We start from the raw sequence: 27,858 nt of genomic DNA, 5'->3' as shown, positions 1-27,858 counted from the left end.
AAAAGATTGTTAGTGTTTTCACTTCTTTTGTAATTTTTGTTATGTCTGATTGTGGGATCATCAGTTAGAATAGTAGCATTTTTGCCTTGAATTAGGTCCAGGTCTCTGATGCTAGCTTGCTTTCCATGCTGTGGAAAGTAGATGGAATGAATGAATGCAGTAGTAACAGGTTGGTCTGATGGTTTGGGTTCTTGTAAAGAAAATAGCAGCACTTTAGTTCATTTCTAAATGTGTAGAAGAAATGACCAGGTTCTGACATCTAATCATACTGCACTTTAAAGCTTGCACATATTGACTCTCTTTGGTCTGTGCATTTATGTAGTATGTATGTATATATGTAGATAGGGAAACATAGATATACATTATATATTGTATATAACTTCAAGTATGTAATCAATATGACCCAACTCTGTAAGGTCTGGGTTTGTGTCTTAGAATCTCTTTCCAAACATGAACATTAGAGAAATAATTCAATACACTTGATAACTTCACCCTGAGCCAAAAGGAAAAGATCTAATTATGCTTATGAAAACCTTATAGGAGTGACAAATAAGCCTCATTGTTCTGTAGTGGGTAGATCCCCATTGTACCCCAGCTCACGGTACTGACACTATCTAAACCTAGAAAATCACAATCAAGACAAATACAGGGTATAATACAGAAAGCCCAGAAGGACAATAAAGTGACATGTGTCAGTCACTGTGGCACAGTACATTATGCCCACACTTGGGAGACAGAAGTGGATTATCGCTGTGATTTTGTGGCCAGAGGATACATAATGAATTCCAGGTTAGCTTATGCTAGACTGTGACCCATCCTGAAACTTGACACACACACACATATATATTACTGCTTTTCATAAAAGCATAATAATGTGAACATCTTTTACTCTTATATCACTTATTGTATGATGAAAGATTAATGGATGTATATCATTCCAGCTTGTGACCAGTGATAAATTCTTTTCCCTAGTATAATCTGTATCTTATCCAGGATAAAATCATATGCACCAAATGATGAATACAGAATTTGTATTCATGAATATCAGAAGGCTCAAATAGATTTAACAGATATGAAGACACTAGTGTCATTCCACCAGGCTTTAGGATGGTCTGAAGAAGTGATAGAACACTGACATTTACCATAACATGCTTCAAAGTGTTGATCCCATTGGAGAAGTGTTGTTTCACATTGTGTTAGGCTCCTATTACTAAGAAAGTAAAATATACCGCTCCCCAATTCTCTTATTGGTTCTCATGCTCTTTTTTTTCTTGTCAGAAGCCAACAATTGTTGTTATTCAGGTACACCCATAAATTCTCATAGTATAACTAAGTCCTTGACCATTCACTATACCAAGCAAAGAACCCTGATCCAGTAATAACTGCACCATCAGTTGAGAGTTACTTTGTTCCCTTCTAGTTGATCCCAAGGAGGAGGAAATTACTCTATCCATGACGGAACATAGAGAGACACATTTTGTTCAGGTAATACATCCCTTTCTTTTGCAGAGCTATAAAGGATACTTTCTTGATTCCTTAATTTTTGGTGGATATTATATGAACACTGAGGTTAATTACATACCCTACTGGTAGTGGAGTTTTTGCCTAGGAAGGGGATGAAATGGAATTTTACCCACTCACCCCTGATTTCCAGAGTAAATGCCAGTGCAGGTGCATTATTCAGGCAACTTCCTTTTCCTGGAGCAAGTGTTTATATTGAGATGAAAATATGAGTTATTTTTACTCAAATGTGGACAGGCCTGTTGTGTATGGTCAAAAAAGTATATGTGAAAAAAAAGTCTATGTGTTTTTTCTAAGTACCCTCTTCTGATACTTCTGAGGGCTTCTATGTTTTCATAAAAGCATAATAACATAGAACTTAGGGTGTTTCCCAACTTCTGTGTGGTGGAAGAGTCTTCTGTCCACTGTTGTCATATTGATAATACCTGTCAGTGATGAGGCCTGGTGTAAGCAATGGGGCCATAGAGACCCCTCGTACTCCCCTGTAGAAAGGAGGAAGCTCACCCAATAACAGGATGTTCTAAGTTTCTGTGTCATGCAGCCATGTTTATTAGGGACTCTCAATGAAGGCCAGACAGACAGAACTGGTCTTTGAAACAGCTTAAGTGTCAAAAGTACTCTCTCTCACAACGTTCCCAGCATCATGTCTTTTGACAGCAAGATAGAAGAGACGAAGACCGTCTTGGACCAACTATTTTTTTCTATCCTCTATCGCATTTTCCCAAGTCACTGGAGAACCAAAGAATCTGGTCAAATAGAACCCAGCTTGATATGGAACTCAGATTATTTTTCCTTTCTCCATTACAGGTTGGCTCATGGAAGACAGGACTGTGTATGTATTCAGAAATCATTTTCAGAAGACATGCTTTAATTAAGAATGATATAAATATTGGTTCTTTTATCTGGTTCACCACTATGATCTGTGCCTTATGCTAGGAAGGAGGATTGAGGATATAGCCCCTGGATTCAGCAGTTTTCCCTTTATTTTCTTTTGATTTTGTGGATGAGTGCATGTCTATATATAGGTCTTTTTTTCTCAAGGACATTAATTGTTTTAATTTTGTTTTTCTGAGGGAGGGTCTTGCTCTTACTCAGGTCGACCTGTAATTCACTATGTCATCTCAGGGTGACCTCAAACTCACAGCGATCCTCCTATCTCTGAGTGCTGGGATTAAAGGCGTGTGCCACCATGCCCGGCTCGAGGACATTAATTTTTATTCCATTTACCCAGCATAATTTTCAATGGCAGTTTCTGTAGAAAAAAGTTTATTCCCAACACTGACTCTACATACATATCTAGTTCCAACCTCATCAAAAACGTATTTGTTAGATTTATATGCCCTCCACAGATGAATAAACCAAGACACAGTGGTAATTGTCCAGGCTCAACAACCTAGGGGTGCAAAAGCCACAAGATAATCCCAAATGTGTAGTCTAATATTTCTTTTAAAGGTCCACCTCTATTCCCCCAGGTCAGTAGGCCCTGTGTAAGAGGTCTGGACTACCAGTGTTGTTTATATAGCTCAATTGGTAGAGAGTTTCTTTTGCATGCAGGAATGCTATTGTTCAATTCCCAAATTAATGTGCTGAAAAAAAGATACTCTAATTATTCTACGCATGCCAGGGATATTGCAGTTAACAAAGATCCCAAACACTATCATGAATGCCGCAATGGTCATGAGAGAGGCTGTGCATGGTGGAATACTTATTTTATACCAGCACACAGGGGTGGAGTCAGAGTTAAGAGGATCACTATGAGTGGAGGCCAGCCTGTGACTTCAAAGTGAATTCCAGGACAACATGAGCCAAAGCAAGAACCTATCTCAAGGGAAAAAAAAAAAAAAAAAAAGGAAAGAAAGAAAGAAAGAAAACGACAAAGGATAAAGAAGCTGAGATAGCATTCACCTGCAGACATTTATAGGAAAATGATACCAACTCCCAGAACATTCCTGTCAAATCATGGTTTCTGAAAATGAGAGACACCCCCCATGAAAATGTATGGGTGTGCAACGTAATTGATCCTTATTAGGCATGTGTCATTGTGGCTAGAACTTTGGAAGTACTTTAGCCAATTGTCCAACATGATTAGGAGCCCAAAGAGCAACAGAGCTTAGACATAGTGTCCACTCAGAATGCCAGTCAACAATTGTTAGCCAGGGTCAATCATTCTGTTGGTAGCACACTTATGCAGTAAGCTGGACTCTGCTCCAAAAGTACTTTTCCCAGATGATAATGTGCATGTTGGCAGTGCAATGGAAGCATACAGAGCCAACCCACTGTGTGTATTTGTATCAACAGCATTGAAAAGTGTGACTGGATGTCATTTTTTTCAGAGTGCTTCATCATTAGGGTGTATGTGTGCATGCAGGCTTTGCAATGTAGGACTTTGATAAGAGGAGTAAGAATTAAGTTTAAATGAAGACAGCATGTGCGAATCCCTGGATTCAAATCTTAGTACTTACCAAAAGCAGACCTAGTTGAGTAATCCTCCAATCCTACACCTCAGGAGAAAAAGGCAATAGGATCAGAAATTCAAGGTTATCACCAGCTACATTGTTACAGTATTACATTTGCTACAACTGGTAAACACAAATTGATACTTGCCAGCCTGGCTCAGCACTTTATATAGCTTCACTCCTTGGGATGGATATTTGGGAGATTTGTGTATTCACATGATCGTTTTTCAGTATCACTATAATGGTCCTTTTTATGGCAAGCTCAATAGATTGCCTATTTTTAAATAAGAAAGTCATTGACAGAGAGGGAGAGAGAGAGAGAGAGACAGACAGACAGACAGGGAGGAAGAGAGGAGGGAATTGGTGTCCCACAGGCTGAGCCACTGCCATTGAACTCCCGATGCATCTGCCCCCTCTGTGCATACATGACCTTGTTCCCTTGTGTCACTAGTTTATGTGGGACTGGGAGAGTTGAATATGAGTCCTTAAGCTTCACAGGCAAGTGCCTTACCTGCTATACCATCCATCCATCTAGCTGTCAGTCCTTTTGAAACCATACACACTCACTATATTTCAATAACTAATCTTTACCAAGTTGTTCAGAAGCCTTGGATACCTCTTATATTCTTTTTCGTTTTTATAATGTCATTCAGTGGAAATCAGAGTTCACCTTTTCCATGCTACTCTGTTTTACTAACCCATATATATTTAAGATTCTGCCTTTCTCATTAATGAGTGCACATGAACGGAAAGGTGTCCAACTATTAACCTCTGCAAGGATATCATGTTTGATTCCAGTTTGGGTGACTACAGTTAACATTGGTATTGCTGTTAGCTTCTTCTTGCTGGCCTGGGGAGAGGGGACACACCTGACAAGAAGGAGATCATGGGAGGAGGGTGTTTGTTTCAAGTTTACTGTTTTGCGGGGAAGTTTCACTGTGGCAGGGAAAGTATCACACAGCAGACACTGGGCATCAAATCCTGTCATATCAGCTGGAAGAGAGCAGAAAGGATGATCTATCTCTGAACACCAACTAAGCTGCAGTAGTAAATCCTCAAGATCCACTCCGTAGTTTCACACTTCATCTACCATTACTTCATGGGCTAAAGACTCCAACAGCTGAGCATGGAATATGAGGAGTCTTCATAAACATAGGAGGCTCTGGGGACATTTTACATTCCAACTCACATTTGGTGTTTGCTTTTCTAGGAATTTGTTTGTTTCTTTGTTTGTGTAGTTTTGTTTTTCAAGGTAGGGTATGACTCTATCCCAGGCTGACCTGAAATTCACTATGTAGTCTCTGGGTGACCTTAAAGTCATTGTGATCCTCTTACCTGTACCTCACAAGTGCTGAAAATAAAGGCGTGCACCTCTTTGCAATGCACAATTTAGTCCTATACACTTGTATATCAGCATTGTTTTGTTGCATTGCACACAGAATTCTAAATTGTTACTTTCTTCAGGTCAACATATGTGTGGAGCTTTTTCTACTCCCCACATTTCTAACTATGTCGTTCCACTGTGTACTACAATTGGTAAGTATTTTGGAGATTTCAATTTCATCTCTTTTCAATTTATAATTAAGTTGCATATTTGTCTGATACTATAAGTTCGTGTGGTAGAATTGTACAGGTCCACTTGTGTGAGAATTTTTTTGCTTTTGTATATCTTTGAGATAACTCTGAAAACTTCCAGACATACACAGTTATGGGGAGAGATGTGTCATTCAGATCCCCTAATTATAGTTTTCCTGGAAAGCATCTCTGAAGGAGTACATTTCAGTTCTCCCATGCATGGGACATCAAGATTTGAATTTTCTCCATAATGGGACAGCTACTGTCTAATCCAACTCTTGAACTAGAGAATGGAAGACTGAACAGGAGAGGTTAAGATCCTATCAAGCATCTTGATCATGAATAATCCTTCCTTCAGTTTATAAGGATTGGTTATTTTCGAGGATCCCCAAATACGTATGATTTTTTTTGTGGATGGGAGAATTGTTCTCCGTATTTATGTTTTCCTGTTCACAGATGTCACCCACCTAACATGTCATATTTGCTGTGCACCCAAGATGGCCTCAAACTCTCATGAGTCCACCTTCTGAGTTCTGGGATTAGAATCATATGCCACCCCACTCTGCTCAGCTTGATTATTGCATATAAGTTACAGTGACTTTAGCATCAAGTCCAAGTCTTCTATGAGTGATTACTTTGTGCACTTTCCCCATCTTTCTTCTAGTCAGGAAGTTGGTACTTCAACAGCTCACACTTTCTATCCAGTGCCATACCCACATGTATACATATAGAATAGCCATGAGTGACTGATAAACACTCACCAACAAAACTAACATTTGTTATGTTTCCTTCTAGATGTTATGCCAGGCAAAATGGTAGAAGAATCAGAAAATACTGTAAGAGCACTTTAAAACAATTACATAGAAATGTAAATCCATTGTCAGTCAATGTGCATTATTCTTAGAAATATGATCTGGGTGGGTGCACTTGACTGGTAATCTCCTATCAACTGATTCATTACTCTCTTCTACAGTTAATGTTGTCACATCTATGATAAGTGAACAGTACCGGGTTTAACCCACAAATGATATTCCTTCTTGTTCTAGGAATTGTGTATCTGAGGGTTGGGGAAATGACTAAGTGGTTAAAGGAACTTGCTTTTAAAGTTGGCCAGCCCAGCTTTGATGCCCCAGTACCAACATAAAACCAGATTCACAAAGTGGTGCATACATCTGCAGCTTGTTTGCAGACACAAAACGTGCTGGTACTCCGGGAACAGCTATACTTACTCACTCAGTCTCTTTGAAATAAATTTTTAAAAGAAATTTACAGAAAAGAATTTTAGTTTGAATGAAGGTAGAAAAGAAGTTGTGAAAGATACTGAATGTGAAATCCACTAGCCTTTTGGAACAGTGTCTTATGCGAAAGCTTTGTAGCTATGTTACCATTGTTTAAATGTACTGTTTCCCTGTCTGTTGTCCTACACTATCAAAATAAGCCAGACCTATATAAAGTGTATGGCATACCTTGAACAAACCATATTTTTTTTCTATCATTGCAGGATACCACCAGATCAGAACCTGGTATGTATTCTGAATCAAGTCATTTGTTATGGAAGTATCTTACTGTTTCAGTCTTGAGATGCCTGGATCTGAGTTCCTGCTAGTAATGAGGGTTGAGGGTGTGGTGTTGAGGTGAAAAGGTTCTGCCATGATATGTATGTTGAATGCCTATGGAACACTGAGGTTGATCCTGTATGAGCCAAAGTTGCCTTTTAATGTGTAGGATGGAATAGATTCTCCATTGTCCTTATTGACTTTCTTCTTGTAATGTAGATCAATGGAATTTCACTAATGCCACATGTATCAAGTGTGAAGGTGGGCTAGGGAAATGGCCTCACAGTTAAGGCATTTGCCTGCAAAGCCTAAGGAGCCAGAGTCAATTCCCTATAAGTCACATGAGCCAGATACACAAGAAGGCACATGTGTCTAATTTTCATTTGCAGTGGCTATAGGCCCTGGCATGCCTCTTTTCTTTTCTCTCTCCCCATTTCTCCTACTCTCTCTCTCTCAAATAAATAAATAAATAAATAATAAAATACTTAAAAACAGTGAAGATTGCTATCAGAGGATCCTTGTCAAATCCAATATGGACAGTCCAGTATCAGTTAGCTTGGGCCCTCTGCTCAGGAGAATGAGGGCATGTGAAATGTACCAGTAAAGACAAGGAAATATGTATGGAGGCTCTTGTGCTATCCTTTTTCAAAGGCATGATTGTAAGCAGTGCTGTGTACTCATTGGATGTGCCTTGCTTCTGACTTAACAATGACCTTTCCTTGAGGACCTATTGCTACCTGTTTCTGCAACTGCCAAAATTACATGCCTTTTGTAGTTCTCTTAAAGAACTGTGTCCATGAAGTGTAGTATTAGGTTTTGATCAGTGACCTACTTATAAGAAATGTAATTCAGCACTGAAGCAGACCAAAAATGAACCCAACATGGCTCAGGGAAATCTTGCGGAAGAGGGGGTGGAAAGAATGTCAGAGTTACATGTTGGGTCATGATTTTCAGAGACATTTATCATACTAATAACTGGGGGCTAACTCCACAATGCACGACCCATTTTCAATAACAAGGAGGGTCTAATGGGAGGGGGTAGATCACAGATGAGCCTAAATAATGGTACCAAACTGCCTGTATTTACTGAAAAGAAAACTAATAAATTAAATTAAAAAAAAAAAAAAGAAATGTAATGGAAAAAGTCTCACATAGCACTGACATGAACCTGGGCATAAGGGCTTAAAGTGTGAGCCAAAAAAGAGAGAGATGTGCTCTCTCTTCCTACAGTGACCTATAGCATTAATTATTGTAATTAATTATTAAATAATTAAATATAATTAAATAATATTATAATTAATTATAACATTATACATTAATGTTCCTCTCTCCATCATTGATCCTGGTCAGAAGGGCATGCTCAAGTATCTAAACTGTATTTTGGAGGGGATCATTTGGACCTGTGTGTTTTCATGGTCTCTGATGCCACTCCCTAAACCATTTTATTTTGAATACCCTTGAACCATTGTTTATGAGAATGTGAGGATAATTCCTTTAAGAATTTTTGTTAGATTTCACTTAGCATGCATTATGACCCATATGGCTTAATGGTTTTAAAATATCATCCATCTGGTTTTCAAAGGGATGACCATAAATGATAGGACATTAGTCCTCTTTCAAGATTATGTCCTGGTTTTACATTAGCAGACCATGAAGGGCCCAGGGAATCATTTCTTTGTGGCATCTTTGCTGTTGCAGCCACTAAATCTGGTCTTCAAATCACAGTAATATACACAGTATGTTCTGAGTAAAACATGAGGCTCTCACCTATGGTTAACAGTTATTCTATGGTCTTCCTAGTTGGCGATGGTACTGTTTATGATCAGTCACACACCAATAATGATGATGAAGACAGTGAGGCCAATGACAAGGTAAGGCAACCTTTCCATACCTAAAATATAAATGTTACTTTCTTCATTTCCTATGTTAGTTGAACTTGACTGTAACTACAAGATACTAAGCATTATAGATATTTACAAGTATTATATTCTGTTTTCTAAAATGGTTGAAGAATAGCCCATTCCAAATTGTGCAAAAGGTCATTTTTCAAATGAAAGCCTCCGGAAACATGAACACTGGGTCTCTACTGGGTTGAATGCATTGTCATTGCTTGTGTTCAATGATTTATAATGCATTATCTACAGAGCCTTACAGATACATTCCTAGGAAAACATCATGGCTTTTCAATGATGTACCTAAGCATTGTTCGTAAATCTTTGACTTTGGTAATGTTTCTAGTATGTCACCAACATTAGGAAGAGAAACAATATCATTATCAACAACTCCCATAACATAGTTATTATAATGCCTTTGCTTCTCTAATTGCAGGTGGCTGCTGTTGAAAGTGAAAACTGTAAGTAACCTAGAATTCCTTGAAGAAGAAAAACTAAATCATAAGATATGTGCTGTATCTTTATTACGTATTCTTTAGAGAGAAACTGGAATTCTGTGTTGCTGGAGTTGAAAGGGTAGAGGGTAGTTTGAAAAAGATGGTGATTGTTTAGGTAAGAACTTAGAGTCAAGTTTTCTTCATTTCTTGCATGCAGTTGCACTCATTTTTCAATTATGTGGCTCTGCATGCATGAATAGTGTATGGATCTTGCCCTAATTTGAATACATGTGGTGTATTATGTTGCTCAAAAGATATTTCATACTCACAAAGTGCCCTCAGCCTTTCTAAAAAATATTCATTGCAAACACATCCTTTAATTGAGTTACACAAATTAAGTCATTCAGACTTCCAAACATTTAGTCCTACAGATGACTTGTTTCCAAACAAAACCGCAGAGCAAAATGCACCAAGTTTGCTGTCAAATTGTGCATGGACAGTTGAAATCATGTTGCAGGACAATATGCCAGTGCAGTTCCCTTGACTCCATCATTGAGGCATGAGTCCCAGGGCAGACTGATTCCAATTTCTCTACAGTCCCAAAGAACTCAAATTTACACACGAGACCCATCCATAGAGACTTGCCTCAGTTCTTACATACAGTGAAGAAGCATTTGGACCATATTTCCACAGACGTTGGCATAGTCACTATGTGAAAAGCTCACATATGCCCTGATGTTTTATGTCATTTTGCAAGTCTTTGTAGATGGAATCAGTTGAAAGGACACTATGATCCAACACCATGAGGCCTGTGGTTGTGTCTTATAATCTCCTCTCAAACATGAAAATTAGAGAAATATTTCAATACACTTGATAATTTCACCCTGATCCAAGTAGGGCAGGGGAAGCCGTAATTGTGCTTATTAAAGATGTTACACAACTGACAAATTTAAAGGCATTGATCAGAGAATTACTGAGTTCAGGGCCAGCCTGAGAATACATAATGAATTCCAGGTTATCCTGTGCTAGAATGTGTCCCACCCACACAAAGGACATTTACTGGATCTTATTAAAGCATAATGTTGCCAATATCTCTCACCCTTTAGTCATTTATTATTAGCCCGGTGTGGTGGCACACGCCTTTAATCCCAGCACTCAGGAGGCAGAGGTAGGAGGATCGCAGAGAGTATGAGGCCACCCTGAGACTACATAGTGCATTCCAGGTCAGCCTGAGCTAGAATGAGACCCTACCTCGACAAACCAAAAAAAAAAAAAAAAAAAAATCATTTATTATTGTAAGACAAAGGATTTATAAATATATATCATTACAGTTTGTGACAAGTGTTAAATTCTTTTCCCTAGTATAATGTGTATCTTATCCATGACAAAACCTTATGCAGTGGAAGATGAATACAGAACATTTATCATGAATATCAGCAGCTTAAAATATGACTAACAGATGTGAAGACACTAGTGTCATTCCACTGGGTTTCAAGATGGTCAGAAGAAGTGATAGAACACTGACATTTAATGCTAACATGTTTAAAAGCGTTAATCCCATTGGAGAATGGCTGCTTCACATTATATGTCGGGCTATTACCTAGAAAGTAAAAAATACTGTTCTCAATTCTAAGGCACCTCATGGTTGGTATTTTTCTGTCAGAGGACAACAATGGTTATTCATCAGGAACATCCATGAGTTCTTGTATTATAACTAAGCCCTTGACATTTTACCATACCAAGTAAGAAGCCATCATTCAGTAATAAGTGCACCATCAGTTGAGAGTTATTTTGTATCCTTCTAGCTGATCCAAAGGAGGATGAAATTACTCCATCCACAACTGACCATACACCAACCCATTATGTCCAGGTAATACAGCTTTTTCTTTTGCAAAGCTACAAAGTATACATTCATAATTCCTATAATTTTGGTGGGTATCATATATGAACAGTGAGGTTTGTAATATACACTATAGTTATTAGAGTGTTTGCCTAGGAATGGGGTGATAGAAATTTACCAACTCACCCTTGAATTGAAGAGTCTTTGCAAATGCTAGTGAAGCTTGCACACTGCATATTCTGTTCTCTTCCTTTGTCTGGAGCATTTCTATTTAGATTAAAATTTGACTTATTTTTACTCAAATGTGGACAGGCTTATTATGTAGGTTCAAAAACAGCATATATGTTTTGTCTACGTACCGTTTTCTGAAACTTCTATGGTTTGAATAGAGTTAAGGGTATTCCCTGAGGTCAGTGCAGTGGAAGATTCTTATGTCCAGTATGTGGTATTGATATTACCTTTCAGTCATGAGACTCAGTGTAGACAGTGGGAACATACAGACACCTCACCCTCCCTTTGGAACTGAGGAAGCTCACCCAAGAACAAGATGTTTCTATTTGTCTCTATAATGTAGCTACGTATCTTAGGAACTCTCAGTGAAGATTGAACAGACAAATTGCTGCTGGGAAACAGCATAAGTTTCAAAGTACTCTTTTTCACAAAGTACCCCCATCACATACCTTTTGGCTTCAAGACAGAAGAGACTAATACAGTCTGGGACTGGATGTTCTTTTCTATACTGAATCCCATTTTCCCATGTCACTGGGAGACCTAAAGAATCTGAGCAAAGAGAACACAGCTTGATCTGGAAGTCTGATTGTTTCTTCCTCTCTGCATTACAGGTTGGATCAAGGACCCGGAGATTGTGTATGTATTCTGAAATCACGTTCTGAAGACATGTTTTAAATAAGAATGGTGTAAATGTTGGTTCTTTTAGCTGGTTCACCACTGTGATCTGTGCCTTCTGTTGGGAAGGCCTATTGAGAGTACAGTCCCTGGATTCAGCAGATTTTCCTATATTTGGTTTCAGATTTTGTGAGTGCCTGTGTATCTATATGTAGGTTTTTTTTTTTTTCTTCCCCTAAGGACATGAATTTTTATCCCAATTACTCAACCTAATTTTCAAAGGCAATTTGTCAAGAAAGAAAGCAATTCAGTAGATCAACCTACATTAATTCCTTCCAACCTCATCAAATACATTTATGGCAGTTTTATTTCCTGGTGTACCCTTCGACAGTTTGATAAACCAATACACAGAGATAAGTGACCAGGCTCAACACTGTGGGTTACAAAAGCCACAAAAGATTTCCAAACACATGTTCCAATATTGATCTTAAAGTACATCTCTGTTTATCCCACCAGAAGTTTAGAAGGCACTATGTAAGAGTTCTAGCCCATAAGAGTTGGTTATATTGCACATTTGGTACAGGACTGATTTTCTATGTAGGGAGATTATGTTTCACTTCCCAATATTATAGAAAAAAATTGTAGTAGTTTTATGCATACCAGGGATATTCCAGTTTACAAAGATCCCAAACACTATCATGATTCCCTCAGTGGTCATGAGAGAAGCTAGGTATGGTGACACACATATTTATTCCCGGCAACCAGAGGTTGGTTGGGGCTGAGGTTAGAGGATCACCATGAGTACAAGGCCAGCCTGAGACTGTGTAGCAAATTCCAGGTCAACATCATCTACAGTGAGACTCTATCTCCAAAAAACTGAATGGGAAAAAAAAAAAAAGGTGAGATAGCATTCACCTGCAGACATTCCCAAGTGAGTGATATAATATCCCAGATTCTTCTGGTAGATAATGGCTTCTGAAAATGGGAGACAGTCCACATGAAAAGGTGGTATGTGTCATAGTGAATTTTTAGCCCAGCTCAACTTATTACATTGCTTCATTCCTTGCAATGTATATTTCTGAGATTTATACATTCACATGATTATTTTTTAGGATCACAATATCAGTCCTTTTTTGAGGCAAGCCAAACACGCTGCATTTTTTTATGTGAAAGTAAGAGAAACAGAGAAAGATAAGGAGAAAGAGAATTGGCACTGCAGGGGCTCCAGCCACTGCAATGGAACTCCAGATGTGTCTGCCCTTGTGCCCGTGTATGAACTTGTGCATTTGTTTCACTGTACATCTGGCTTTCGTGAGACCTGGAGAGTCTAATGAGTTCTTAGACAACATAGGCAAGTGCATTAACTGCTACGCCAACCCCCTAGCCCATTAGTCCTTTTTAAAGCATAACAACCACTATGTTTCTATAACCAATCTTTACCCCGTTGCTCAGAAGCCCTGGAAAGACCTTATATACTTTTGTCTTTTTCATAATGTCAGTCAGTGGGAACCAAAGTTCATCTTTTCCTTGCTAGTCTGTTTTACCTATCCATATATATATATATATTTAAGATTCTGTCTTTCTCATTAATAAGTGCATATGAATTGAAAGTTGTTCAACTATTTACCACAGCAAGGAAATCATGTTTGATTTCAGTTAGGGTGACCATAGTTAACACTGGTATTGCTGTTAGCTTCTTCTTGTTGGCATGGAGAGGGGGGACTCACTTGACAAAAATAAGCTCATGGGAGGAGGGTGCTTGTTTCAAGCTTACAGTTTTGAGGGAAAGTATCATCATGGTAGGGAAAGCATCACACAACAGACACTGGGCATCACATGCTGTCACATCAGCTGGAAGAGAGCAGAAAGAATGACCTAGCTCTGATCACTAAGCGGCTGGAATAGTAAATCTCAAAGTCCAGCTCCTAGTTTCACAGTTCCTCCCCCAAGTCTACAACCTCTCAGAGACTCCACCAACTGAGCATGGAAGATGAGGCTTAATCACAGACATATGAAGATCTGGCAGGCATGTTACATTCAATTCCACAGTTGGTGTCTGCATACCAAGGAATGGTTTCTGTGGACAAAACCCTTCACCTCAACTGGACAAATATGTACATCACTGACATTGCATTCCATAGGTCAAATATATTTGGGTTTAGAAATATTTGTTATGTTCCTTCACTGACATTGTTGGGACATGGCACTTTCTTTTTAGAAATATCATTCATTTTGCTCAAATAGATGGGCTTAGGCAGATTTTCCCCTGTGTGAGCCTTGTAGGAATAAGTCCTTCAAGTATGTCCATCTCATCTAGGTCAAATTATGGCTATAGCCAGGCATTGTGGTGCATGTCTTTAATCTTAGCACTTGAGAGGCAGAGGTAGGAGGATCACCATGAATTCAAACCCACCATGAGAATACATAGTTAATCCCAGGTCAGCCTGGGCCAGAGTGAGACCCTACCTCAAAAAAACAAAACATAATATGGTTATAAAACTCTTTAAACTATGCCTTTTTATGCCCTCCATAGGCATGATGTCAGCTCTGATGGCCAGGGTGTCTGCATGCTTGAGGTTTCTTGAGCATAGGGGTATCAAGGCTCTGTAGTGTGCTGGCCTTATGTTCCCTGTGACAGTGGGAAAATACATGTGTCTTCCTTCAGTGGCATTTGGAAGTGGGGATAAGTGCCTGATTTTATTTTATTAATTATGTTTATTTTCTAATTATACACACACACACACACACACACACACACACACACGTATATGTACATTTATATTTGGTTTTCTAGGTAGGTTCCCACCCTAGCCGAGGCCAACCTGGAATTCATTCGGTAGTCTCAGGGTGGCCTTGAACTCGGTATTCCTCCTACCTCTTCTTTCTTAATGCTGGGATTAAAGGTATGCACCAATGCACTGCCTCAAAACTAGTATTTTTTAATTCTTTATGTTTGAATTATTCTATACTTTAATATTCCCTTATTAAATCCTTAAACTGCAACTATTGTACAATTTTAATGCATTTTTCAGTTCTATACACTTCTATATCAGCAATGCTTTTATTGCATTCACTTAATTCTCAATTCTTATTTCCTTCAGGTCAATATATTCGCAGAGTTATTTCATCTCTCAACTTTTGTGACTGTCTCTTCAGACAGTGTATTTCAGTTGGTAAGTGTTTTGGAGGTTTCATCTTCATCTCTTGTCAATTTGTAATTACGACACATATTGGACTGATACTATAAGTTCATGTGGCGGTATTGTACTGGTCCACTTGTATAAGAATGTACTTGTTGTATGGTTTTGAGGTAGTTCTGAAAAATTCGAGACATAGACAGTAATAGGGAGACATCTGTCAGTCAGATCCAGTAATGATAGTTCTTCTGGAAATCAGCTCTGAAGGGAGTACATAACAGTTCTCCTGTGCACGTGTCTTCAAGGTTTGTATTTTTACACGACGGAATGCTACTGTTTAGTCCAACTCTCGACCTAGTGTGTGGAGGATGGTGCAGGAGATGGTAAGATACCACCAAGCATCATCCAACATTCTTCCTGCAGTATGTAAGCATTGGTTACTTTCCAGGATCCCCAAATATCTATGATGTGTTGTGGAGGGGAGACTTTTTGGCAGTCTTTGTTTTCATGTTCACAGATGTCACTGCATTAACCATATTGCTTGAATACCCTTAGATCACAATCTTTGTGACAATATTCTAAAGAGTTTCTGATTAGATGTCACATAATATGAATTATAATTCACATTGTTTCATGGCTTTAGAATATTACCCATTGGGGCTCAAAACTGATCATTATGAGTGTAGGACATTTACACTATTTTCTGTTGTCTTTCCTTGCCAATAGCTGAATGCCAAGGAATAAGTTTCTCATTTCTTTGCTGCTTCTGGTTTAGTGTGTGAGTTCAATGACAAGGTTGCTGGATTAACTACTCAATGGAAGCTCTACTGCACAACCATAAACCTCCAATTGTATTACAAGTAAAATGTGAGCCACTGCATCAATGACTAACAGTTACTCTGTTGTGTTCTTAGATGTAGCAGACAGCTCTACAGAAGTGCAATACACAGACAAGGAAACCCCAACAGAAGTAAGTGAAAAGGTAAAGTGACATTTTCTTGCCTGAAATAACAAGGTTGCTTAACTTCTTGTTTTTGGTTGAGGTTGACATAAAAATATGCCACTTAGCATTATGGGTACTCCAAGATAGCAGATCAAATTTTGTGGAATAAGGGAATAATCCATGCTAAGTGTTCTCTTATGCAAAAGGACATTTGGAAATGGCAGCATCAGGTTGCTCACTGTACAGTAGCCCTCCTATTTGGAATCTGTGTCTTCTCCTATGATGAGGTATTTTGAATTCATGACATAAAGAGAGTTAGAGATATGTTTTCCATGCAGAGATCATGGGTCCCCGATGCTGTATCTTACCCTTGTTTTGTAAAGCTTTCACTTTTTCACTGCTTCTTGGATGTCTTCTATATAAGGAAGGGAAGTGATACCATGTGCCCACAAGTCTCATGACTTGATTCTTACAATGTCTTTAATTGTATAATTGCAGATAGATGCTGATGAAAATTCAAATGGTAAGTATTATAGAATTGTATTGAAAAGGAAAAGTAGATGTTTGGAATGCTTACTGAATTCTCTTTGAAAAGAGGCTGTATTTTTCACTTTGGGGATGTTGAAAGGACTGAGAATTTTGGAGAGGAAAACAAAATAAGTTCTGTTCAACTACCAGTGTCTGGAAGCAGTTGCACACATGCTAGGATTGCTTGGGCTTGTGTACTTGACGAATGCTGGGCCTTGTGTGCTAATATGGCTTTTGATTTTGAATACATGTGTGGTTATGTCTGAGGTTTTTCTTTCCTCAGAAGATATTTGAAATTTTAAACACAATTGCCCTCAACAAGTTCCTTGAACAAATCTATGGCAAACAAACTTGAAATGAAATCAACATAAATTATTTACCCAGTCTTCAGTATATTTATGACTGAAATTGGTGTGATATCAACCTGATACAGGACCTGACCTCTCAACTTTGTATGTGGACAAGTGGAAACATGACTCCAGATGTGTGGAAGTATCTGCTCCTCTCTGATTCCCAATTATACTTATGCCTTGTCAGGGAGACACTAGCCTGAGAGCTGAGTCTATAGAGCCTGTAAATTCCTGAGTACTCCATGCTCTACTTCATAGACCCTATCTATCCATAGAGTTCCTCAGTTGTCACCTAAACTATACAAGCAACCGAAAGGTGTTCCACAGACTTTGGCATAGTCCTTCATGTGATGAGCACAAATATTGCCTGGTTAAGCTTTGTGCATACGTTTGAGGTGAAAGCAATCAGTAGAACCACATGAATTACCTCTGAAAAAGTCTTAGGACATGTCTTAGAAACTGGCCATAGACATAAAATTTATTCAATATCTTTTGTATTTGACAATTTAACCTTAATATAAAAAAATGTCTATTAAAGACCTCAGAGGAGGCATAAACAAGAACTGAAAGATTGTGGTCTGCCTGGTTGCCATATTGGTTCAGATTCTCTTATGCTTCTGGGTAAAGAGCATCAGGACCCAAGCCATGCCAATTCCCAGATGAACAAGGCTATGGAGACTACTGTCTAGTGTGGTCTCTGTAGCCACTTACTCAACAGAAACACAGGGCATGGAAAATGAAGAATCAAAGGAAAGTTGTGATAATCTTTGTTAGGATTTTTAACACTTTTGTAACTTTTTGTATATTCGTGAACTGAGGGTCATCAGTTAGTACAATGAAGTTTCCTAGTATCAGTTCCAGGACCCTGAAAAAAGTTTATTTAAAGTGTCATTGGAATTATATAGAATGGTGCATTATAGTAGTAACATAGGCAGATGTGATAGTTTTGGTCCATGTAAAGACCACATAACATTTTCATTGACTTCCAAATAGGAAGAAGAAATGACCAGAGCATAGTTTGTAGTTAAGGCCTTCGGTAATTGACCATCTCATACCACCATTTTGTGGACTCTAAGCATAAATACAGAGACTTATTTCCACAGTTAAGGCTTGATCTTCTGTCCATACTTCTTCCACAAAGGAAAACAGTATAATACAGGATGAAAGAAATGACTACATTCTTCTGGCAAAGAGTCTAATGTAGTTAGTCATCACCTAGAAAGTCTAAAGGGAGGGCAATGCTGAGTATATAGGATGCCCCAGGGAAGCATTCCTTCCCACCTGTTACTTTATCTGCACCCTGCTTTCATTAGTAAGTACTGGTTACTGTTTTGTGTAGCCTTTTTTGTAAGCTAAATAAATGATCTAGAGATGATAGTTTAGACAGTTGGTAAGTCGGCATGAATATATGTCACATAAACTCAAATCTGTAAAGATTTAGCCATTTTCCATTGCCGAGAAATAAGTGGGAAAGCTCCATTTGCTATAGGCAAAGAGTTGAATGTTTCATCTTAGGATAATTTAAATTGTAATTTTTTTCCTGTGCCAATTTTTGTGAATCAAGTCTCTTAGCATCATGCGGCAAACACAGAAGGCTCTGTTAACTAGACCCCTGAGATTTAAGGAAGATAACACAAAGATCTGTTTCACAGATTGTGACAAAATATCTACTGACAATCCTGATCTTAGTGAAACAAAACAATGTGCCCACAGTTCATAAAGACAACATGACCTTGGAAATGGTAGTGTAGGATTGTTGAATAGTTGGACATTAACTTGAGACTTCTATATTTGAGGATTATGTAGCAAAACTCTTGGAATATATATAATTCAGTTGCTAGCAAGGAAACCATTTCATCATCAAAACTAGCATTTAATCAACTACATACCCTGTGCAAAATGGCAGCCTAGGCCAGCATTCCAGATCCAAGTATATTGAAATGGCCTTGGAAATGTCATGAGGACCTTACCAATTTAGATGGGTAAAAACGTGAAGGAAGAAAGACAAGAGTCTTCCATTGAATGTCAGTGTGCAGTTTATGTCATCACAGCCTCATTATTTGTTTTAATTGTGAGACAGAGATTTCTGTAGCCCAGGGATTCATGAAATTCACTATGATTTACCTCAAACACTTCTGACACCACTCTCTGAGTGCTGGTATCATAGACATTTGTCACCCAGTTCAGTTCACTGTGATTATAGTGTATCATTTACAGTGCTTGTAAATGTAAGGCCAAGGTTTTTATAGGTCATTCGTTCCTGCTCCTTTCCCATACTTTTCTAGCCTGGAGGAGAGCCAGCCAGCAGCTTAGTTCACAATTGCTAATCCTCCACCTTCTTTTACCTTTGTCCACATATCTAAAGCTCCTAATGTGATTTATAACCATCAATTACCAGCATACTGACAGTTGCTGTTTCATCCTAGGCGTGTCATCAGCACAGTCACCAAAGGAACCACAGCACGAGGTAAAGCACAGTTCTTCACCTTCTATAGAAATACAGCTCTGTGTTTCCATCAATGTGAATAATTCTTGCATAGACATTTGTTACTTGGAGGTGTGGAGGTGAATTGAACTCTCCTACAAACCAACTCATGGCTAAGACAATTAATGTCACCACATCCTGCTCAGTGAATGGTAGAACGATTTCCCCCAGGGATGATTTTCTTTCTCATAGGAAGGATTTTGCACTGTCTGTGTAAATGTTCTTGAGAAGTACACTGTGCATGATAAGCATTTTCCTTTGTAGTGGTGTGTTTTGTGAGTTTCTAGCTGCGTGGCCATTGACTCAACCCACTGTTCCCCTACTTGTTTGCCTAAGTGATCTAAAGAAATCCAAACCTATGTAAGTAAGTGAGTGTTATGTCTTTATCGTCACCTTGTTTCTTTTGCTATACTTGCAGGACTCTACCAATGCGAAGCCTGGTATGTATTCTAAATGAGTCATGTGTTTAAGAACTATCCTACTGTTTCAATGCCAAGATCCCTGACCTGTATCCCTGATAGCAATGAGGATTTGGTGTAGGATTTCATTGAGATGAAATGATTCTTCCATGAAGTCTGTAAAGACAATCAATGTAAAACTGAGGGTGATGCTCAATAAGTCAGTATTCCCTCAGGTAGGGTCAGAAAGCTTAGTGATCCACTCTTTCTACTGCCTTTCTTATCGAGGTTAGTAATGTGGATCAATGGAATTTCATAAGTGGTGGGATTGTCAAATGTGAAGATGGATTAAATGATCATGTTCCTAATCAGATCCAATGGGAGAGAGTCCTAGAAGTGGTCAGATTATGCCTTCTGCTCAGGTGACAGAGAGTCTCTAAAAGGTATCAGTGAGCACATGGAAATATGTGCAGAGGCCTAATGCTTTTACCTTTTCAGAGACATCATTGAGACAGTGGTGTCTTCAAGCTGAGGATGCCCCTGTATAAGCTACTATTTAAAGATTTTTTTTCCAAAAGACCTAATCTTCCTGCTCCTGCCATTGGCAAACCTCCAAGCCTATCTTATTTGCTCTCAGATTGTGCCCATGACATGTTGTGTTGAGTTTTGTGCCTTGACCTCTGATACAGGGAATGTGGTGGGTCACAGCTCTCACATAGCATGACGTAAACCTGGAGATAAGGTCTTCTTGGGTCAGCCTATGGAGAAGCAATGTGTCATGCATTGACTTATGTTCCACCTCTCTGACTATATCCTGCAAACACTTTTCTCATGACTACCTCTTACCCAGAGGTTTCTCCACCATATTTCTCCTATTTCCTGAGTGACCTGGTACCTTTGGATACTGTGCCTGGCCAACCACAAAGACTTTAGGATTCCTTCAACTCCTTCTTGACCTGAACATGGATGCTAGGTGGATATACCCAAAGAACCTGGCCTAACGTTCTTACATAGAGTTCCCCAGACACAGTTCTCCTGAATGGGCCTTTGTTTTATCACCATTTTCTCTCTTGCTGTCCCTTTCTTCCCACTATATAAGGTATAGACCCACCTTCCTCTCTCACAAAACTAACTAGACACACAGAAATTGAATTGGAAACAACACAAGATCAACAACAACAAAAACCCAGAGCATTCCAGTTTTTAGGAAAAACATGTCTAAAAAGACAATTGAGTCTTAAAACCTTATTGGATTTAGTTCTTTTACTCAGAGAACAGAGGTGAAAGGCTGCTGATGACCCATTGAAGCAAGCAGGAGAACTGAACAGGTGGGAAGGCCTCCATGTCCCAGCATCACCCAGAAGAGTTGTCTCTAGGATGGGACAAGTCCCAGAAAGAGAACCAAAATGTGACAGAAAATTTTCTAAGACCTTAGGGACAGCTAGAGTGAAAGGGTAGAGTCCCTTACCTGGATGCCCAACATAATTCCTCCAGGGAGCATTCAGTATTGTGATGTAAAATTGAATAAAATTCTTCCCTAACTTGACCCTTTCGGCCCTCTGTCCCCAATGACAGCTTCACTGGAAGAACCAATGAACCAGCAACACATACATTAGAGCACAGCAGTGGTGCTGAAAGCTGATCATTCATACATTCCCCAGAAGTATTTACATGTCCTGGGAACCTAGAACATGTATGGAAAGGTTGATTAGACCCAAACATCTTATTTATTGAGGTGTTATAGATTTTACTTATGGATTATATTTATTGTAGTCAATTCATACACTTGTCATATAAGTGTCAGAAGAAAGGAGTTTATTAACCTCTTTGGTATGGACCAAATCACTTGAGTGTGCTCTTTTTCTAGGTCACAAGGACTCACCACCTCATGTGGTTGGGGACCTTGGCTTCGCCCCCCAAAAATGACAAAGTTTCAAAGCTGGTGACTCCATCTTCACTGGGATTAAATCTTATCCTTGATGGCCAGCTCACACAGATGAAGTTCCTGGTGAAGATTAAAGCCACCTAAACCAACCCCCCAAACATGCTATGGTTATTTTAGGACTAAAGGATGAATATCTTTACTCAGAAAATAAGAAAGATTATGGTAAACCAAATAAATGAAGAAGATTTAGTGAAGATTTTTCTGATAGATAACAACCTAAAAAGCAAACTTATAAGACAACAGGCACCAATTTAACAGATACATTGATTATTTGAAACTTTCATGGAAGAAAAAACCATAATGTTTAAAGGAAGCTACATATTGTGAGATCCAACAATGAAAATGTGACTACAGAATAGTAAGCCCAAACACCATCTGAAGAAGAAGGAAGAAAAAGGGAGAAAAAATGGAAAAGACAGAAAGGATGACAACCTGTGGACCCCACCAGATACGAAAGACAAACCAAGTTCACTGCAACAAGAGAACAACAATGCTGGGTATCCACCCCAGCAGGCAGACCACGCAGGGTTCACACCCTTTCAGGAAGATATCACAGGCACCCACCATAGAAGGAAGACCACATAGGACATTTTCCCCAAGAGGAAGAGCACACAATGCTCCGACCACAAGTGGAAGGCCTTGTGGGCACCCACGTCAGGAGTAAGAACTTGTGGGGCACCTACAGAAGAAGAAGGCCACATCAGAGACACCACCACAGGTGAAAGACCATGCAGGAACCCCAATTTCCAGAGGAAGACCTCACAAAAATGCCCACCCTAAGAAGACTGTGTAGAAGCCCCCACTCCAGAAGGAAAACCTCACAGTAATTCCCACCATAGGAAGACCATACAAGAACCCCCACCCAGGAGAAAGACCTCAAAGTAATGCCCAACGTAAGAATGAGACCATGGAGGAACCCCACCTCAGGAGGAAAACCTCACAGTAAATCCCAGCCTAAGAAGACCATGCAAGAGTCCCCACCACAGGAGTAAGACCTTACAGTGATGCCCACCCTAAGAATAAGACCGTGCAGGAGACTCCACCCCAGGATGAAGGCCTCACAGTAATGCCCACCCTACAAAGACCATGTAAGAACCTCCACCCCAGGAGGAAGACATCTTGGTAATTTCCACCCCAGGAGGAAGACCTTAATATAATGCCCATCCTAAGAAGACCATGGAAGAACCTCCACCCCAGGAGAAAGACCTCAAAGTAATGCCCAACCTAAGAGGACCATGCAAAAACCTCCACCCTAGGAGGAAGACCTCATAGTAATGTCCACCCCAGGAGGAAGTCCTCAAAGTAATGCCCACCCTATGAAGACCATACAAGAACCTCCACCCCAGGAGGAAGACCTCAAAGTAATGCCCACCTTAAGAAGACCATGCAAGAACCTCCACCCTAGGAGGAAGACCTCATAGTAATGTCCACCCCAGGAGGAAGACCTCAAAGTAATGCCCACCCTATGAAGACCATACAAGAACCTCCACCCCAGGAGGAAGACCTGAAAGTATCAAAGTAATGCCCACCTTAAGAAGACCATGCAAGAACCTCCACCCCAGGAGGAAGACCTCATAGTAATGTCCACCTCAGGAGGAAGACCTCAAAGTAATGCCCACCCTAAGAAGACCATACAAGAACCTCCACCCCAGGAGGAAAACCTCAAAGTAATGTCCACCCTAAGAAGACCATACAAGAACCTCCACCCTAGGAGGAAGACCTCATAGTAATGTCCACCCCAGGAGGAAGACCTCAAAGTAATGCCCACCCTTAGAAGACCATACAAGAACCTCCACCCTAGGAGGAAGACCTCAAAGTATCAAAGTAATGCCCACCTTAAGAAGACCATGCAAGAACCTTCATCCTAGAAGGAAGACCTTATAGTAATGTCCACCCCAGGAGGAAGACCTCAAAGTAATGCCCAACCTATGAAGACCATTCAAGAACCTCCACCCCAGGAGGAAGTCCTCATAGTAATGTCTACACCAGGAGGAAGACCTCAAAGTAATGCCCACCCTAAGAAGACCATGCAAGAACCTCCACCCCAGTAGGAAGACCTCATTGTAATGCTTACCCCAGGAGAAAGACCTCAAAGTAATGCCCACCCCAAGAAAATCATGCAAGAAACTCCACCGAAGGAAGAAGAACTCAAAGTAATGCCCACCTGGAGAAGATCATGAAGGAACCCCCACTATAGGAGGAAGAACTCACAGTAATGACCACCCTCAGAAGAAGACCACAAAGTAATGTCCAACCTAAGGAGAAGACCATGGAGGAGGCCCCACCTCAGAAAGACAACCTCACAGTAAAGCCCAACCTAAGAAGAAGACCATGCAGGAACCCACACCCAGGGAGTAAGACCCTACAGTAATGCCCATCCTATGAGGAAACCCTCAGTCATGCCCACCCTAAGAAAACCTCACAATAATGCCCACTCTAAGAGGAATACCTCACAGTAATACCCACCCTAAGAAGGAGACCACACAGGAGCCCACACCCAAGGAGGAAGACCTCACAACTGTGCCCATCCTAAGGTGTTTGTTCATGGATATGTTCTTACAAGTGTGTGGGATTGTGCCATCACTCAGATCCCATATCAAAATGTTAAGGCGAGTTAGCTAGCTCACCAGCCCATGGCACAATCTCAGACTCAGGTGCTTGACTTGGAACTCATCCATCCCCTCTGAAAACCACCAGCTCACTGGGCACTAAGCACATCTCCAAGATGATAAGAAAATCCAATCCAAGTCACCAGGTGGATCGACCTACTGTTTTCTACTCTCAGAGTAAATATTTTTCATATTCTACCTTTTGTGTCTATGCTTGTGAATTTTTTACTGGTTAAAATTCAAGAGCTTGTGGTGCCTTGGTTTTGGAATTACAGTGCCCAGTGTTGTACCCCTAAACTACGTCTTCCAGATCTGAGAAAAGCTCTGTGGCTCCCAATTTCCATAACACTAAAATGCAGACAGACTTGCATTTAAAGTACAAATGCTGACCAGACTATGCTGGGTGCTGTGATAAATCCTCTAGTCCTGTTTCCCCATAAGGGATGAGCACCTGCAGTCTCACCCCGCCCCAGGAGCCCATGTCAAGGCTCAGGATCTGTCTCTAAAGTGAGTTGCTGTATCTGCCTTTAAGAAACTACCCTCATTTTAAAGAATTTGTAAGGACTTTATATCCAAGGAATTCCAGAAAGCATTTTTTAAATATTTATTTTATTTTTATTTCTCTATTTGAGAGCAACAGACAGAGAAAGGCAGAGGAAAGAGAATGGGCATGCCAGGGCCTCCAGCTACTGCAAACGAACTCCAGACGCATGCAATCCCTTGTGCATCTGGCTAACATGGGTCCTGGGGAGTTGAGCCTTGAACCGGGGTCCTTAGGCTTCACAGGCAAGTGCTTAACCACTAAGACATCTCTCCAGCCCGCAGAAAGCATTTGTATAGTGAGTTTATAGAAACCTTGCCAGCAGTTTCAGAAGTTCCTGGCTGAGTTGTTAAAGGCATATGCTTGCAAAGCCTGCTGGCCTGAGTTCAATTCCCCTATACATAAAGACAGATACACAAAGTGTCACATGCATTGGAGTTTGTTTGCATAGCAAGATGCTGTGGCTTCATGAACTTTGGGTTCTCAAGTGAACACTTGGGGAATCTGAGTCAAAATAACAAAATGGGGTGGGTCACTGTATCATTAGTAGTGCTTTCCTATCTCTAGATTCTATTGGTGAACTCGATCTCAGTCATGTGCCAACTATTGTCCCCTAGCTGAAAACTGCAAGAACAGGAACATCCAGCCTCACAGGGTCTGGGGTCCTTTGTGGGACACAGAGTCTTACATAGACCCTGTGTGTGTGTGTTGTGATGGTAAAATAGAAGGGATGCTTGGGAGCCATGAAGTCAGCTAGTAATCCTCCCAGGGTGTCCCAGAAGCAGGGGAGAATGGGAAAGTATTTGAGGCTGAGCTCTTGGGAGGATGCTGAGCCAGACATTTGATGATTATGAGATCGCACTATGAAAGGAGGGGGAAGCAGGATTTGGTTGAGGAAGACATTAAATGGATGTATAGACTTCTCAATCTTGACCAAACAACGTGTCCTCTGGAGAGCAGACTGGCTGACAAATTCCTGAGTCAGCCTGACACTGCCAAGCATCCCTATCCCCACCTGCTAGGTCTGTGCACATGGAGCTGACAGCTGAGTGGCACTTGCTCATGAATCACCCACGTAGCTCTTTCCTTGGAGGTAGATCTAGGCAACCCAGAAGTATGGTTGCCTCAGTGAACTTAGTGGCCTTTTCCTAGAATGAGTAGAATCTAAGGTAAGACTTGAAAAACAAGCATCAGGTGGAAAGTGGAATGAGTTGTGTGTTAGTATGTAGAACTGTGTATTACATTTCTCATTGCTATGACAAAATATTTGACCAAAGAAATGCAAATATCGTCCATCATGGTGGGGCAGGCATTGTGGCAGAAGTGAGGCAGATGGTCATATTGTGTCTGCAGTCAAGGAGCAGAGAGAAATGAATGTGGGTGCTTAGCTTCCTTTCCTTTTATTCACTTGGGGACACCAGCCAATGAGATGGTGCCACCTGTAGTCAGGATGAGGCATTCCTCCACAGTAAACAATTCTGAAAACATCCGCAGAGAAACATTCCTGGAAATGTATCTCCAAGGTGATTTTAAATCCAGCGATGTTGACAATCAAAATTAACAAGTGGAAGGTGGGCAATGGCAGAGGACATTGATGTTATGGAGTTTGGAGGAAGCCACCAGGTTCCTGGGAGGGGCAGACTGGGAATATGATGAGAGTGCAAGAGTAGAGAGGGCAGTGGGAAGGGAAGAGGGGCTGGGCCTTGCAGGGCCAAAGCAAGCAGTTTGGATAAGACCCTTCTGGTCTGAAGATGCACTGAGGGGTAACTTGAGGGCATAGATTGTGGTTGCTACACGAAGGTGGTGCCCTGAGGGCTCCAGGCAGAAGACCCAGTTGGCCAGCTATTAGACAAAGAATGTTCTCATTGAAGGGTGTCTCCCTCGAAGAGTCCCTGATGTTCACATACAGATTGGGATGGCCTAGGATTCCCATGGGCCATAGGGAAGTGGCAGTAGACCCCTAGGCCTCAGCAAGGTCTAACAGTGTCTGCTTTTTCACTCCTGGGAGAAGTTAATCATTGCAACAATATTAGCTCCTCCCTCCAACCTCATACCAGTTCCTTAGGCATTCAGCCCCTTCTCCTATCATTATGCAGCAAATCCCAAATACAATGGCACTTGAGATGTATCCTTCTAAAATGAGAACACATGTTAAAATGTATTACCCATGATGATGGCTTAGTGGTTAAGTTGCTTGCCTATGAATCTTAAGGACCCATATTTGACTCTCCAGATTCCACATTGGCCAGATGCACAAAAGTGAGGCAAAGGCAAGGTTGCACATGCAAATTAGATGTCACAAGTGCCTGGATTTTGATTGCAATGCCTGAGGCCCTGGCACACCAATTTTCTCTCTGTCTCCCTCTCTTACTAGCTCCAGAATAAATAAAGAGTAACCCTAGCATTTTGAAGATACCAGGGAGTGGGAGTTTTAGGTGGGGACTTGTCGTGGCCATAGATAAAGCACAGAGAAGGTGTTGCAAAAGTGGCAGCTCCTGATTTGTGGGCAAATGTTGTGTAGAGTGGGAAAGAACACAGGGCTGATCTTGCAGGTTGTGTTGGGGCACTGTTCCTTCCTGAAGCCCTGTGAGCATAAGAATTCTGCTTTAGACTACCTACAAAAGACCATCATAATAAGAGGAAAAGAGCAAGATATCAATATAAAAGAGACACTGATTGAGAGAGGGAGGGGATATGATGGAGAATGGAGTTCCAAAGGAGAAAGTGGGGGGGGGGAGGACATTACCATGGGATGTTTTTGACAATCATGGTAGGTGTTAATAAAAAAATAAAATTTAA

At 40.3% G+C, this 27,858-nt stretch overlaps 1 protein-coding gene across 1 annotated transcript in view; it reads left to right on the top strand.

Annotated features, from left to right (window-relative positions):
* Positions 1–21,994, top strand: part of LOC123459450 — a 47,031-nt gene extending 25,037 nt beyond the window's left edge. The window contains exons 17-30 of the mRNA XM_045146072.1: positions 1,421–1,485; positions 2,329–2,353; positions 5,442–5,513; positions 6,348–6,388; positions 7,054–7,075; positions 8,909–8,979; positions 9,437–9,461; positions 11,243–11,307; positions 12,120–12,144; positions 15,225–15,296; positions 16,175–16,230; positions 19,508–19,548; positions 19,985–20,006; positions 21,832–21,994. Of these exons, the coding sequence (XP_045002007.1) occupies positions 1,421–1,485; positions 2,329–2,353; positions 5,442–5,513; positions 6,348–6,388; positions 7,054–7,075; positions 8,909–8,979; positions 9,437–9,461; positions 11,243–11,307; positions 12,120–12,144; positions 15,225–15,296; positions 16,175–16,230; positions 19,508–19,548; positions 19,985–20,006; positions 21,832–21,993 (764 nt within the window). The 3' untranslated portion in view covers position 21,994. The remainder of the gene's footprint in view (positions 1–1,420; positions 1,486–2,328; positions 2,354–5,441; positions 5,514–6,347; positions 6,389–7,053; positions 7,076–8,908; positions 8,980–9,436; positions 9,462–11,242; positions 11,308–12,119; positions 12,145–15,224; positions 15,297–16,174; positions 16,231–19,507; positions 19,549–19,984; positions 20,007–21,831) is intronic.
* Positions 21,995–27,858: the final 5,864 nt, after the last annotated feature.

Source organism: Jaculus jaculus, chromosome 3, assembly GCF_020740685.1.
Source record: "Jaculus jaculus isolate mJacJac1 chromosome 3, mJacJac1.mat.Y.cur, whole genome shotgun sequence".
Lineage (NCBI taxonomy): Eukaryota > Metazoa > Chordata > Mammalia > Rodentia > Dipodidae > Jaculus > Jaculus jaculus.
This window is presented reverse-complemented; position numbering and strand designations above follow the sequence as displayed.